General features: G+C 42.0%; 1 protein-coding gene across 1 annotated transcript in view; it reads right to left on the bottom strand.

Annotated features, from left to right (window-relative positions):
* The window catches only part of RyR (Ryanodine receptor), a 32,771-nt gene that overhangs the window by 13,494 nt on the left and 3,626 nt on the right, over positions 1–15,651 (bottom strand). The window contains 36 exon segments of the mRNA XM_065476826.1: positions 10–159; positions 216–314; positions 369–532; positions 591–753; positions 810–1,053; positions 1,108–1,305; positions 1,361–1,572; positions 1,628–1,774; positions 1,921–2,095; positions 2,154–2,642; positions 2,741–2,822; positions 2,882–3,144; positions 3,199–3,423; positions 3,484–3,682; positions 4,378–4,477; positions 5,122–5,242; positions 5,295–5,382; positions 5,434–5,513; positions 5,573–5,796; positions 5,905–5,995; positions 6,053–6,261; positions 6,314–6,524; positions 6,711–7,145; positions 7,201–7,391; positions 7,447–7,616; positions 7,673–7,873; positions 7,930–8,054; positions 8,108–8,277; positions 8,334–8,505; positions 8,560–8,742; positions 8,800–8,999; positions 9,139–9,251; positions 9,303–9,378; positions 9,466–9,543; positions 10,535–10,633; positions 13,848–13,952. Coding sequence (XP_065332898.1) covers positions 10–159; positions 216–314; positions 369–532; positions 591–753; positions 810–1,053; positions 1,108–1,305; positions 1,361–1,572; positions 1,628–1,774; positions 1,921–2,095; positions 2,154–2,642; positions 2,741–2,822; positions 2,882–3,144; positions 3,199–3,423; positions 3,484–3,682; positions 4,378–4,477; positions 5,122–5,242; positions 5,295–5,382; positions 5,434–5,513; positions 5,573–5,796; positions 5,905–5,995; positions 6,053–6,261; positions 6,314–6,524; positions 6,711–7,145; positions 7,201–7,391; positions 7,447–7,616; positions 7,673–7,873; positions 7,930–8,054; positions 8,108–8,277; positions 8,334–8,505; positions 8,560–8,742; positions 8,800–8,999; positions 9,139–9,251; positions 9,303–9,378; positions 9,466–9,543; positions 10,535–10,633; positions 13,848–13,952 — 6,252 coding nt within the window.

Below are 15,651 nucleotides of genomic sequence, written 5' to 3'. Positions count from 1 at the left end.
AGATTTTACCTCTTCTTCAGGCTCTTTCAAAGCCTCAAGGGAAACGATAGACATGAGACCCTCATGCTGGCCTTGCAATTTCTCTCGCAGGTCATCGCCAAGAGGGCAATTTTCCTTTTCCTCCTCCTCCAAGTTCTTAAAGCCAAGAATGGCGTTCATCTGTATTTTTTACAAAAGTTAGGAACTGTACGAAAAGCAAATGAATTTTTGGTTGCCTGGTCTCTAGGTGGACAACGGAACTCTTTGGTCTTTTTCGCAGCAATGGCTGATGGCAGATCAGAAGCTTTAATTTCAATGTAGCGTCTCAGTTGATCCTAAAAATTTCATAATTAATTCCTATTCTGTAGCAAAAATTAGAGCGATATTACGGTTTGAATTTCTCCCATGTAGTCGTGGCTGAAAGCAACGATCGATTCTACACGGTGCCTCAGCTGAATGTCGCACAAGTGGTGCAGCAAGTAGCACATTTGCAGCTTGGCTCCTTCAGCCATTTTCATGCTGAGCAAACCTTTACGGTGTTCGTCCTTGCCCTCTGTAAAACAATTAACACATTTTACTCTCGTCGTGTTGCGATCATGTTTCATACATGCCTTTATCATAAGAAGGGTCCCAAGTCTCTGGATCTATCATGATCAGCAGCTTTTCAACGTCTTCGTCGCACAGTGTACCAACAAGCAAAAGCCTGTCAGTGAGTTTCAGCAAGGGCAGGAAAAGATTTTCATTGCTGCCGCCCACTGGATCTCGGTTGTGAACCTTAAAATTTAATTTCATAAATTATTCGTCCAAGAAAAATTATTTTCAATATTTACTTGGTTGATTTTGACGGCCTCTTGCAGTGCAGTCATGGCGAAATCTCTTAGTTCTTCCAGCGGGAAGTAAGGGCTGTACAGATTCATGATATTGTCTATTGTTTCATTGATGTCGGTCATTTTCATCGTAGGCTGCACCGATTCAGCCTTGAGCGAATGCAAGCTGTGGCACATGTCAGAGTCGCTGTAGATTTCTTTCAGATCAGCACTGAGTGGCACAATATATTCGTTCTTGCAAGCGTCCCTAGGTTAAAAAGAGTCAATTCAGTTCTGTATAGGATTCGTGATAAATTATTACATGGTTGTCGCGTGAGATTCAAGATGTAGTGCAATAAGTAGGTCATAAAATCCTCTACGTAACGGTCCGGACATGTACTCAGATCTGATTGCGTACAGAAGCTGATTTTGTCCAACGTGCTGGCACAGTGTGTGTGCAGCGCGGTAGTTAGATTGGAAGCACAAAGCCGCGTACAAAGTCAAACTGTGCGAATGGAAGCTGGAAAGATACAAAATTAGCAATAATTATGAAGAGTCGCAGGATAAGTCTTTACCTGAGAAGACGTTCCATTTCAATGAGCTCGAGAATGTCAATGCATCTGTCTTCTTCAGGAATGTGCAAGGCCAGCATTGAAATGGCATCTTCGCACAACATACTCCAGCCTCTGATGTCGGACAGCTTGAGAGCGTGCACTTGGAGGCTCTGATTTGGCACTCTAGCCCATTGGTGTGGCTTCAGGCACTGCACTTTGAGTCTGGGCGGGAACTACGTCAAAATAAATCATTATGTTGTAGAAATCCAAATCAATTTAATTTTATACCTGAGGGATGACGTGCTTCTCAGAGTTCTGAAGAACAGCAGCCGACAAAGGCAGTGTGGTGGAAGTTCTGCCGAGCTCGATTTGCATAATGTCTTTGCTTGTGGCTTCTACAAAAATGGCAGGGAACAGTTTCGTTCCTGGCTCCATCTGACAAAGGGTAAATGTAATTTAGTCTGCTTTAACAGTTGAATTGAAAACAATATAATATCAAGCACGGATGATTTATATAATGTGAATTTTCTTTCCAAAATTATTTATTTATCATATAAAATATCCGTTTCTGAAATTTTTACCTTGTACTTGTGCTTGGTTTCTTTTCCTTCGCACTGGAAGGTCATGTATCCAGTGGCAGTATCCAAGCAACAGCCAACAAACATGCCCTGGCTGGCTCCTTTGCCTGAGGCGTCGTTCGTAACCTCGTTATAGAGCTCGTCGGCTCTCAACATGTAGCAGCTCTGACGCTCGACGCTGCAAATTATTTTTACAGTTAGGCAAACCACTAGGCTAAATAGAAATAAGGAACTACCTCTCAGCGATTTCTTCATAGTCGTTCACGATATAGACCCCAGCAGTCCTCACTTTGTCCTGATTGAACTCGGTACTGTGCAGGTGGTACTGGGTGGTCACCCAGCCGACATAAACGTGAGTTGGATCTTGACCAGGGAAAATCCGCACTCCATAGAAGTATTCGTTGATCAACTTGAGGCACTCAGCATCATACATCTCGTTGCCGACTGTCTCGATCTTTGATGTAGAAAGTGATCCACTCAGAGCTTTAGGTTGCTGCCTGTCTGGCACTGCTGGTGGTACTAGCTTCAAGTCGGTCTTAAATTAAAATTAAATATAATATTAGTTTTTTAAAATATTGGCTTTGAGCATTACTGATGAAAGCGAAACAGCGGTATTTTTATTCTTCATGTCAATCGGCTTGCTGCGGTCAGAAGGCACTTCTAAGGTGTGTCCTACTTTCTTGCTGCGTTCGTTGCTAGCGTCTCGATTTTTCTTTGAGAAGAACCTGAAAAATTTATCATTAAAGAGAAAAATGAAAAAATAAAATGTATAGTTTTTTGGTTTTTGGTAATTTTTAATTTATAAAAATACATATTATAATACCTAAACGGAGATCTTCCTCTCTTTTTCTTGTCATCTCCTTCTTCCACACCATTTGTTGGATTTTCACTCAAAGCTCTTTTGCCTGCATAAATATCATGTATGATAAGTCTGATCATCATCATTTTTTTCATTATTTTTTACCAGGATCGGCGCTGTCATATCCATTGACTTTGGATACTGATGCCCTACGCGGTGGCCTGTTAGGGAACCCAGGTCTTCCTATCTCATCGGATTCAGGGCCGTCCTCCGACATTCCCCTCTGGAGGCTCTTGATATCATTCATGTTGAAACCTCCAGTTTTCATGATATGCTCGATGTGTCCAGGGTTCACCTGATCTGCCTCTGACAGCAGTCTGTGCTGTCTGATTTTAATTTCCTGCCACCTCATCATCTTCTCATGCTCGCTATAATCAAAAGTTTAATAGGAATCGCGCTAGCGGAAAAATCTTCCACGTTACTCAATGAAAGAAGATTGGCAAATAACTGGGAGAGACAGTCGTAAAAACTCCCAGTTGGCCTTTTCCATGGTCTCGAAAGTATTGTGGCTGATCTTGAGACAAGGCGGCGTGTCAGAGCCAGCGGGGATACGAGTCACGTCGATACGCGTGTCAGCCATGTCGTCAGTGTTCTCGAAGATCGGCTGGTCCTTTGTGTACCAGTATGTAACAGGTCGCATCATATTCCTGTCGCAAAAATTTTAGCTTTATTGCACAATCTGATCTTTTAACGGCCGGCCAACATACACGCAGAACGGTTCGTAGCCCTCCTGCAGACCACACATTGTGAAGAACTTGAGGGCATTGACGTCCTGGCCGTAAGTCAGTTTCGCTCTTTGGCCAACGCCGAGAGTGAAAGCGGGCACGAAGGAGTCGCCCTGCACGTCGGCGAAAGAGGTTTCTCCGCCCAAAGCATCCATCAAGAGCTCGCCATTCAGCGAGAAACCTTATTGGAATTTTAGTTTTAAAAATTGATTCGCACACCTTAAATTTGATTAAACGGATATTGGCTGGGTAGCTTACATGCAGGTCCTCTTTAAAAAGCAACAAAAGGAAGCATTCTGGTTATACAAAAAAGCAAGCAAGGTGGAAGCACAAACATTACAAGTCCATTGGGGGTTCTCCGAGTAAACAAATAAACAAAAGGAAATTATTTGGGGTTGGATGAACACAAATGAAAGTTATGTAGTCTCTTGATGGGTATATAACTTAGGAAACAAATAATAGAGGTGTGAGAGGAAGATATTATCTAAATTTTCTGGAATTGACTGACGTGAACATTTTACTTTATTTTCTGGTGCTTGGATGTTGGCTGTGAGATCTGCGAGCAGCAAGCACTATAAAAAGCACTAAAAATCTGAATAAATAATGAAAGATAAAAAGTGCATTAATGAAGTTTCATCTCCGGGCCTGCTGGTTTCGTAGCTGGAACCAGTGTTAATGCGGGCGGGTGTGCAGGCGGGCGAGCGTTTTACTACTTCTACGTGATTGGCAAATGCTACCATAATTATATCGATTCTCTCCACTACAAAGCTGGTCATGCATGCTGCAGCGGCAATAAAGTGCGAACTTTTCTCCCAGAAGAGTAATAATATGCTGAGCTGGCCATGCGAATTAGCTCTTTTTTCTTTTTTGACTTACTGATCGTGCGATCAATTAGATCGAGGCAGACGCCAACAACATCGCCCACTACCCACTGTTTGCCAAATGTCTCTGCGGCGCCGCCGTGACATTTTTCTTCCTTTAAAACAAAATTTCAAACATATTCAAGCCAGTCTTGCTAGATGTAAAACCAACATCCCTATCAGCCGTTTGCAGAAAGAAAAAAAACTATTCGCCAGTCTACCTAGGCTCTTCTAATGGAGCGTGGTGTGACACAGAAACGGCAGGGATTAACAGAGTATGTACTTGATCTGTTTGCATGGAGGAGCAGTGTTTGATGTTTTATTTACAAATTGGTGGCACGGAAAAACCCCACATCAGGCAAGTAGTCACGTGTGAATTCAAGGGGATGAGATCGAGGTCGACAAAAATCACTTTTAGAACCAAGAGAGTAGATTACGGAGTGGGCACTCAAGACTAAAGTAATTAATTGTGTGTTGCTTGGGATGGGTTCACATTTTATTTAGCCGTCGACGCGTCTCCTTTTTACTTACTGATGGTTCTATCGTGCAAATCTAACATTACGCCAACTACATCGCCCACTTGGTACTTTTTGCCAAAAGATTCATGCGTGCCAAGATGAGCCTTAGTGACCTGTGTGTGTTTTAAATCAACTTGTAGAATATATTATTGCACTAAAATTTCAATTTTCGTGGGTGTTTCCCTCGATCGATTGGTAAAATAAGCGCCCTAGAAATAATTACTCCAATAATTGACACTCACGTTGTAGCCGTCAAACGCCCACGAGTACTCGTCGCTGCCTAATTGGCAGCCAGGGGGACAGTCAGCTCTGGCCCAGCCGACGCGCATGGGACCAGTAGTCAGAACCTCAAACTCAAAATACCTGTAATTTTCTGTTAATAGGTCAATTGTGCTATAGCATAATTGCTGCAAACCATTTTCCACTCGTAACGGCGTAGTTCTTCTCCACTCTGTACGTTCTGAATTCGATCCTCCTAGATCTGGCAGCTTCAGCAAGCAAAGCTAAAGAGAAAATAGTTAGCTATGAGTAAATTTTAAAGTAAAAAAGTCCACCGTCGTTAGCCTCTCCGGTCGGGGGCTCCAGATTGTAGCCGTAAACGAGCAAGGTGCGCACAGTTTCACTGGCAGTGTCCCTAAAATTGCAAATTTTCTTTATTCTAGATGATTTTTATATTAAAATAATTTGTTGGACCTATTGGCCTTCTTGATCAGGTCATCGACCTTGCTGTAAGGTACCAAGTGCGGGCTGCGGCGCATGTCTGGATCCTCGTTCAGGCCATAGGTCCATCCCTGATTGATTCGCTCTTTGGCCCACAGATTGTGCGTATTTTCGGCCAGCGAATCGACCAGTTCCTCCATTTTGGTGGTCAATGTTACTGCACTCAGGTCCAAAGGTGCTGGTTTGTAACTGTTGCTCTGGAAAGGAAATTTCAAAGTTTTATTATTATAAAGTTAGTTTGTTTGTATATTACATCAAAAATTTCAATTGCATAGCATTGTTTTAAACCATTTTAATGCGCTTACTTGCATGAAAGGATCGTTAGGCAGGCGAACATTTTTGATGCGAGATGGAGGTTTATCCATAGTAATGTAATAGCCAAGCGCCAGGATGGTCCTGAAAAATATTCACATTTTATTAGTACCAAAGCGCCGGCTTTTATGTTGAGCTTACTTTAGCGTTTGCACAGCAAGCTGCGAGTCGTATCTTTTCTCGGCGGGCGGCAGATTCGCGAACTGTGTGAGGCAAGGGTGGATGTGGCGAATGTCGTCTCTGCGCTCGCCGTAAGACCAGCCGGCCTCGATTTTGTTCATAGCCCACATCTCGTGAATGTTTTCCGCCAACTTGTCACGAATGCTTTCGATGTAAGAGGGAAGGGTGATCTATATATCGAGAAATCTTGTGGTTTTGTTTAAAATATCATATCTCTCTTACGGTGGTCGTGTCCACTGGCACGGGGACAAAGGCGGTGTCATCCTCGACAGGCCAGGGTCCCGACATTATTCCTTTGACGAGGTTGCCAAAGTAGAAACACGGATCGATTGATAGAATCTGGTTTGGCAGAAGGCTCTCCACCAAAGGAGAGAATTCCTCAGGAGGAGGGTATTTCAGCCTGCCGTGGTCTCCACCAAACAGGAAGCGGCAGCTATATTTTGGAACAGATAATTACTAACCATAAAAGGAAATGATTTTTCAATAACCCTCACTCGATCAAAAATAATTAGCTTCTAAAAAAGATTTAGTTTAAAAATTGATCGTAAAATTTCATTCGTAATTTGTTTTTCCTAACTTCACCATTAAGACAGCTCTGGTTGTACCCTGACTTACGTACCTCAGCTTTGAGGAGCAACTGATCGCAGGGAAGAACATGCCATCAAGGTTGAAATGGCGGAAGGTGCCCTTGACCTTAACGCCGTTGAAGGTGAAAGAAATGCAGGGAATGGTGAGGTCCATGGCGACGCCGATCACGTCGCCCTTTCTGATGAAGGGTTCAGTCATACCGGGGATGGCGGAGGTGCAGCGGCCGCCGGTCCACAGGTTGGCGCCGTCGAAGCTGAACGAGTAAAGGTCATCGCCAACTCCGTTACCGCCCCATTTTTCGCCGCCGCCAGGGTACGGGATGTAGCCGGCCGTGTTGGCCCAGCCGATGCGCAGGTGGGGCATCATGTGGGTCGTCTGCTCCATGTGGTCCAGGGTCACCTCAAAGTACCACTTCTGGTACTGGGCAGAACCCTGGACTCGGCCGAGGAAGATGTTCGGTCGCACGCTGGAAGAATTGCAATTTCAGCACTGAAAATAACGTGTTTTGAAATTTTCTTTACCTGGCCACGTGGTCGACCAGCATTGTTTGAAGAAGAAGATTTTTGCCGGGAAGCAAGAAGTCGCAAATGTTGTTTTGCGAGGAGCGCACAGCCACTCCGTTACCAACACACAGTGAGCACAGAACGTCTAGAACCTTTGGATCACGGCCATGCTTTTCCAGCAGGGAAATAATAACCTTGATGTGCTCATCCTGAAAGGCAAAAAATTGAAAAATACCGGAAATGCGTTGGATATTTTATTGTTACCCTCATCATGTTCAGAGCTTCCGGAGAATCGTGCAGAACGCAATGGAGTACGTCCAGCATTCCTGTTCCTTCTCCAGATGCTTGGGAACCCAGCCTGCTAAAAAGCCAATTTAACCTGTTTGAGTTGGCAAACTGAGCGCAGTTGGTGTGGTTGCCCATGATGATGGCGGCTGCAGATGGACAAATATTTGCATATTAAATTGTATTTTTAGTAAACAGACGTTACCAAGCAGCTGGTAGAGATATCCAGAAATCTTCTCCCAGTTTTGGCCAGACTCATCTCCAGCCAAGGAAACTAGGAAACCCTGTGAGGTGATGACGTTGATTTTGTCAATCGCCTCCAGGATCAGATTCAGGATACCCTCCTCTTGGAACAGATCCTGCCTGTTTCTCAGCGCCCTAAGTTTGTTCTGCTTTTCCTCGTGTTCTGTATAGTTAGATTAGTCACTTTTGTCACTTAGCGTTTTCTTTTAAAATAAATACCCATGTCTTCTTCTGGCTGGGCAAAGTAATTGATCAAGTCCTCCAAGCACATGACCATTTCGCCAAGATTGACACTTTGGAAGAAGAGTGAGGGCCTTCTCTCAACTTGCAAAGTTTCCAACCCACTTAAAACAATGCGTTACTTCTATTTCATCTAAATTTGAAAATTTTCACATACGTAATGAATTTGGTGAAAAGGGAGCTGCATTTCCTGATAACTCGTGCGGTTCTCGATTCCTCTTCCTGGCTCCTGCTGAAATCCAAGCCGTCGTCCATTTTTCCTTCCTCGTGCAGGATCGCCTGCTTCTCTTCCACTTTACCTACACCTTTTTTCTTGGTCTCGTATGACTGCAAAATATTCGATTTTAAGAAATTTTATTTATTATTTATATTTTTTAAAATACCTTGTAAGAGACCCACAGCCCTGATTCAGCGTGCTGCATGATGACTGTGCTGTCACCATACTTGATAATTGGTGCGCCAATAATCTCAAGATCCTTGTCCTCAAGCACCACTTTTTGGTCGTCTTTTTCTTGACGCAGACAGAACGTTGAAGTTGCAATGGTAGCATCCTCCCTTTCAATTTATTTCAACTTTTAAATGAATTCAAATTTAAATTTTTAGAATTACCTCTTCACCAAATACAGTTCGTTGTTTTCGTTAACGCACAGATATCGTCCTGTGGTAATGTGGCGGATTCTCATCGGGTGGTACCAGTTGATGAATCCACCGGACCACTTAGTGCGGGCCAACTCAAGGCGCCAAAGCGAGCGCGCCTGACTCATTACGCTGCCGCCCTCGTAAACCACAATGCTGCAATTTAAAATAGATTAGCAGGCGCTTTGTGTTGCATTTGGTTCGCTCGCTCACTTTTGACCCGACTGGTCGTTCCACGTCGAAGGTATCGTGAGACATTCGTCGCCGCCGTGGAAAAACCTCAACACGTCGCCTCCAAAGACGTAGCCGACGTACTTCATGCGGCTGATGCCAGTGCCGTAAGGCTGCACTGACCAGTGTGTCACGTGGAATGAAGCGTTCACCACAGAGACGTCGTTCTCCTTGGCCGTGTGCTGTTGAAAATGATTTCAAACTTAATCTCTCGTCGTTCTGCTGACTGATTGATAAAATGACAAATCTCATAAAAGAAAATGTCAAAATTAAATTGAAATAAATTTTTTTATTGCTCTAAAAATGAGATTGAAAGCTTACCAAGTATCTCTCAGTGGCGACGGACACCAGGATGAGGTCATCACCGACTCTCACCTTTTCACCCTCAGATCTCTGCTTTGAGGCAGGGTGCACTGTCCACCAGCAAGCCTCACCTGATTGGGGACGATATTTTAATAAAAAAAGAGATAAAAAATGTTGCAAACCTTGTGAGTGTTCTTGCAGACCAACGTCGAAAGAAAGCTTATCGTTCGAAGAGCTTGTCGACAGGCAGGCCAAATACTGGAAGCAAATTGTAATTCGTATAGAGATAAAATTTGGTTGCCGTGCTCAACTGGTTGCATACTAAAGAAAAATACAGGCGCTTACCATATTGCTGTTCTGGTGTCTCAGAAGAATGGCGTTGCCATAGAGTAAAGTTCTGTGACCAGATCCAGTGCCTTTTCCCTAGAAAATTTAAAATTTGAAGCACTCCCACACTCATGAAGAAAATTCGGTTTAGCTTCTAGGTCTAAATTCTATCTTTTGTAATTAATGCCTTGTATATAATGCATTTCAGTAACAAACTGTAGGGTCAGTTGCCTATTTTTAACTTTCATTTACCTCTAAAATAGCATAAAGAGTGCACAGAGATACTTCACGAAGTTTGAATTAAATTTTGAAAATTATGCCAATTAGACGAGATGCAACATAAAATGTTTTATTGAATATACAACGAAAGCACTCTCAAAAATGTCATGAATCGATCTTTGTCCGTATTATTTATATAAGTCAATTAGTTATATAAGTCAATTAGACTTGGATTTTGATTCAAACGCCATGCATTCGAATCCCGAAACCGATTTTTAAAACGAATTTTCCAACACGAGCATTTCCGATTCATGATGCAGGAGAGTTAATAAATGAGTGTTGATCAAGTGAATGATTAAAGCAGCGATGGGGGAAGAAGCCACTTGGATTAATGTTGTTCTCGTTATCCAATGGACCTCTTCCCCGTTTTGATTAATATTTCCAGTACCACAAAGTGAAGAAACAGATGTTGTTTTTGATTAGCGAAGAGCCAAAGAGAAAGCACAAAACTGCAATAATTAGTCGGTTCCAAATTTCGAGCCTGGTCCAAAAGACCGAGGTTATATCAAGAATAATTTCGAAATAAAGCATTCACCGTTGGTACTTACAAGGGCATTACTACTGTGCTGAAAGAGAACAAAATTCAAATGGTAAAAACAGGTTTACACGGCGATAGGCAAATTATTCCCTCCAATGAAAAAGCACATTCGTGAGTCAGAAAAACGTCACGTTTAATTGTATATATAAATTATTTTTAAGGTAAATTTTTATTTACAGCGGACATGTGTGATAGTTGATTAATTTGTTTCGGAGATTAGCAAAAAAATTTAATTGGTGGGAGTTTCGCAAACTAACTTAGATTACTCACTGTTTCAGATCCAGCTGCGGTGACCAGCTCTTGAAGAGCTCTCACGGAAAGAGCTTGCTCAATCACGAACACGCATTGAGACAAGTCAGGAGGGATGTTCTAAAAAAAATTAAAGCAACAGGTAAGACGACATCGCCATTTGATCTATTTTTTCTCTTGTCAAGTATGGGAAATGTACTCATTTCAAATGTCTGAATGACGTCGATTGAGTGTATTTTCCTAAATCGAAAATAAAAATTTGAATTTTACAAAACGTTGTAAGTATTGATTTGAGAAATATTCCAGACACTCTGGCCGACTATAAAACTTTGTTTTTATGCTTGGCAGCGCTTGGCTCTTTTGCAGTTTACATTTTGCGCGAGCCTCTGCGCAATTTCGCGTTGTACCGCGTACTTGCCATCGGTATAGCGTGTAAGGCTGGCTATATCACGGAGAAGAGTTTAAGCCCATCTATACATGTGTATTCTAGTGGAAGTTTGCCAAATACTCCCAACTAGTGCCGTGCGAATTGAATATGCAGACTTGAGCCGTGGATTCAGAGTACGGAGCATGCAATAGAGATCGAGTTAAAAGGTCAAATGTAAGGACAGAATAGCCCTTAAAACTTTTGCAGGCAGTGCTGTTTTGCGGTTTTAAAAGTACAAAACAACCACATGCTTTACGTTCAGAGTTCAGAAGCAACAAATGAATATTATCGCACCTAATTCTCAAGCACGGAGACCATTCTCGAACCGAAATGTAATGAATTATTTCTTCTATAGCTCAAGTTTCTTTGCAAACGTGCGAAATTTATCGTGCAGATAAAAGGCCGTAAATAAACCGTGTTGCCATATACGCAGAGTGAAGGATAGGAAAATAATGTTGATTTTATGCGAAGACGTGGCGTATTTCATGCTGGTTGTATTTACGGGTTGTTACGGCACACGGCTATTATGACAAACAGGATAGATGGTTAGGCCGTTGCTGGCGAGGGTAATGTTCGCCGATGAGAAACATACACACCACCCTATGAAACGCAAAATCGATGGCTCTGTACTCAATAGAAGGCATATCGCGGATGTCGTTTTAACAGACTGCTGTAAAACCTATCAATTTTTGTTCTTGTAAAGGACAAGATGATCGGTACTGTACTACAAAGTTTAACGTCACCTTAGTGTCTATTTTAAAAAAAGGTCACGTCCAAGTTACTGTCTTATAGAGAGTTTTATCAGTCTCCGTCTGTTCTTTCCCAGGAAGCTTTTCGAAATAAAATATTCAACGGCTTTTGTCACAGGAATACTTGATTTTGAGCTTTTAAAGCACATTCGTTATTCCAAATTCTGACGGGAAATGCAAGTTGCAATAAATTAGATTTTTCATATTTCAAACTGCATTGCTTTGAAATCTCATTCGTTTCAATGCAAACGAGAGTGTGGAGGCTAGCTTGAAAGGGGAGGCACCTCTGTGGCAATCCATTTCCAGCGGCATCAATGATTCATGCAAGCAACCCACTTTCTGAAGCGCGCGCTCTAAACAAGGTTTTTCGCACAGGGTAGATTTTGCACCGCACGGCATCTATTTTTCATCCGTTCTATTCGCTTGCAGAGGTATGCATCAATACATTTTCCCGAGACAAAGTTCGACTGAATTCATTAGCTCGAGTGTTAAAAACTCGGCTACGTGGCGCAGCAATTTTCTCCGCGCTCCATCTCTGGTGGCTCTCCAATTGATAATTTATGCAGACCAATTTTGTGCCCTAGCAAATTGGATACCCGCAATAGCGATCCCCTTTGAACGCACTGGAGACGTCAAAACTGAACACCGGCTTAAATACAACAATCTCAGCAGTATCGATTTTAAACTGCCGGCGGACTAAACTCCCCAGCTGCTCATTTTATCAGTGAAAGTTTGCTGATTACACGAACCATAGCACTTACTTTTTCATGACACTGAAATAAAAATCCCGCATAATGTAAAAAGGCGACAACAAATTACCTCGCCACACGCATTTACCAGCCAAAAATTCAATTCACGCGTCTCTTGCTATGCCGAGCAAAACAAACCGAGAGCTGTGTAATAAGCGGCTCATTCCAATGATAATCATGTCTGCGCCAAAATTTCACGGGTCTCGGCAATTTCGGCTCCACGTGTCGGAGACAAAGACGTTGGAGCGCGATAAATCCGGCTGTCAACGCGACCACAAATATTACGCCCAACACGCATTAAGGTGGAGGTGCGCTTTTCCCAGAGGTATCGGGTTGCGGAACTGAGGCAAAGGGCAGGAATTTCTTTGTTCAGCTGTGTGATATGTCTCACACAAAACAAAACAATCATTCGTTCAAATTAACGATTTCCTTAGAATTTGCTGGAGCCAAAAAAATCGAGCTGTAAGTAATTTGCCATCAATTGCCTCTTGATATCAGAAGACTCAACGGAAAATAGTTATTTAATTTAATTCTGATGGGCCAAACATTCATTAATTTCATTTTCAGCAAAAATAAAGCTTTAAATTTTTATTAAAATTTATATATATATATATATCAAATACTGACTAACGGTTCTGACCTTACATATTTTTAAATATTTAGGGTGAAAGCAAACCAGAAATATGAACTTCGATCCAGTTCTTAAATTTATCCAATAAATCATATTTTTTAACGTTGTTCTAAATATTTCAAATTCTAATGGTAAAAAAACTGATTATGACTGCACTCTGCGATGGTTTTTACTGTTCTTAAATTTTAAAATAGAAGAAATAAATGCAATGGATTGATACTGAGCAACTATCATAAGGGGCCATGCTATGCTAATAAAAACTAGAATTTTGCCACATTTCGAGAAAATTTAAAGTGTTTGACCATTTCATCATTGCTGAATTTGATTCGTTTTGTCAACATCTATCAAACGGTGTATGTTTTTTTGCTGGGAAAAACTCCTTGTTGTGATTTAATGAGATAGAAGAGAGACGGTATATATGTACTCGCCATTGCCACTGGAAAGCATTAAAATTGATTCCAATTCCCCTAAAATTTATAGTGCTCCCGAGGTAAATTTTGGCCATAGTCTTCTAGAATATTTCTTGGTAGGATTATTCCTATCTCTAAAATTTCGTTACACTTCGCAAACTCTAACAAGCTTGCCTGGGACTTTGATAAATAAATAAAAAGATCGTAAAAAACAGAGTACAGAAACAAAAACATAGCAATCGGATTAACTCTTAGCGAGCGGCGGAGTAATTGGTCACTCCCCTCGCTTGCGGTTGAAGAGTGCTGTGCCGCACTGCCGGGGGCACGTCGGGGTTGAAAGCAGAGCGGGATGATAAATTGACACTCACCTTGTCTGCGATGTTCTCCAAGAAGCAGTGCCTGTTACCGAAGCCCTCGGCCGCCAGACAAACCCTCTCGCCGGTGGCTGTGCACGAAAGACACACCATGTCTTCCTGAAATATTAATCAAAAGCTCAATTAGCAAACCGCACACCGCCGCCCTTGCATGCCGCCGCGACGACACTTTCCGCGAGCAAAAAATAATCTGTCGTCCGCCTGCGTGCTGCTGCATGTTTTCTCTTTGTTGCGGCAGAAAAGCAAGCCGCATATAAAAGTGCGCAATAAACTGGGTGAGCTCGTAAAATCCTCGCCAATGCTCTTCCTCGTGCATTTCGCTGGATTCAAGGGAAAAAAGGTTGCGCGCCCGCAGAGCTCTAATTTCGGGACTTTTTGTTTGCCCTTGTGGCTTGTGCGACACATAAATTACAGATCGTAGGCTTAGCTGTTAGCTGCCACTTCTTGCCCCAGCTGGTTTTTCGTGAGAAAGAGAAAACGTTTAACTACTTCATGAACCGTAACGATAAATTTTTTATCTGACCTTATTCGTACTTTTTAAATTTATAGCTTCTATTATGTGCCCCATTTTTATTATTAAAAGTTTCAGTTTAGCATAACTTCTAATATTCTACTCGCAGTCCCGTTTATTTTGACCCAAAAAACGTTGAATCAGATCTCTCTTTTTCCGATGAATTTTAAATTTATTCTACAGTTATTAATTATTTTAAGGCTCTTTGCTGAATCATAATGCCTTTGCAGAAAGTGATTTCTGACGCCTTTAACTAATTGTTTTGCCCGCTCTAACAAAACACGAGATCATCCAATTAAGCTTTTTCGAATCCATTCTGTTGGATGGTCGCAGCCTGCGCGTTTATTGTCTAGGGGTGCTCATAGGCGTGACACCACCTTGAAGAGGACCAAAGAATCCCGGCTGACTGTGTGTGTACAGCTTTCATGATCTATTTTAAACCAGACTCACTGCTGTGCGTGTGTGAGTGGTGGCCGCTCCGTGCACTTGGGTCCACGCCGAGAGCATCAAAACGCTCGCCAGTGTCCGTCTCGACACGCGACTTTTCTCGAACTTTGCTCACACCGTGCAATCTGATTTTCCAGGCCTTATCGCAAAATCATTGTAGCCTCATGTACAAGTACGTTTTAACTGCGTGCAGGAAGTAATTGTGACCCCCCCCCCCCCTACTTCTTGTGCGAGTTACTCTGAAATTTAATTTTTGAGTGATGTTTATGGTAATGAAGAGGCCGTGGACACCTATTATTTGAAGAGTTAGCTAAGAATTGAGCATTATTGTAGTCGAATTTACAGTAGAATTTTGAAATACCTTCAAATAGAGGCTGGAGTCTAAAATACAAACATTTGAGGTTCAAAGAACTGGTCGCTCATGACTAACAGAAGCCGAAACTAATGCAAACCAATAATAAAGACCAGGAAAATGTCCGGAATATAATAAATATTCATTAGAAAAGGACCTCGTTAGGATTATTCAATCAAAAGGATGAAATTTTAGGGCTTTAGGGATTTTGTTTCAGGGATTATTCAGTGGCGTGGTTTCGCAAGATTTCGTCACATGTCTTGCTGCTCTACTTTTTAATCATGCGTTATGCTCAGTCAGCTGCGAGTGCTGTCAGTGGTTACAACTATCAGATATTGAAAATTCCCTGAGATGACATTGCAGCGTGATTTTTTGGTTTTGCAGGTATTGCTGATGGCTGATAATTTGCCCTTGTGATTCCAATTTTAAAACATATATGGCAGTAGTTATTTAAAATATAGCTTATTACTAAAGGGAAATATACTCAT

This window comes from Cloeon dipterum, chromosome 1 (assembly GCF_949628265.1).
Source record: "Cloeon dipterum chromosome 1, ieCloDipt1.1, whole genome shotgun sequence".
NCBI lineage: Eukaryota > Metazoa > Arthropoda > Insecta > Ephemeroptera > Baetidae > Cloeon > Cloeon dipterum.
The sequence above is the reverse complement of the archived record's forward strand: the minus strand, read 5'-3'. Positions and strand labels throughout refer to the sequence as shown.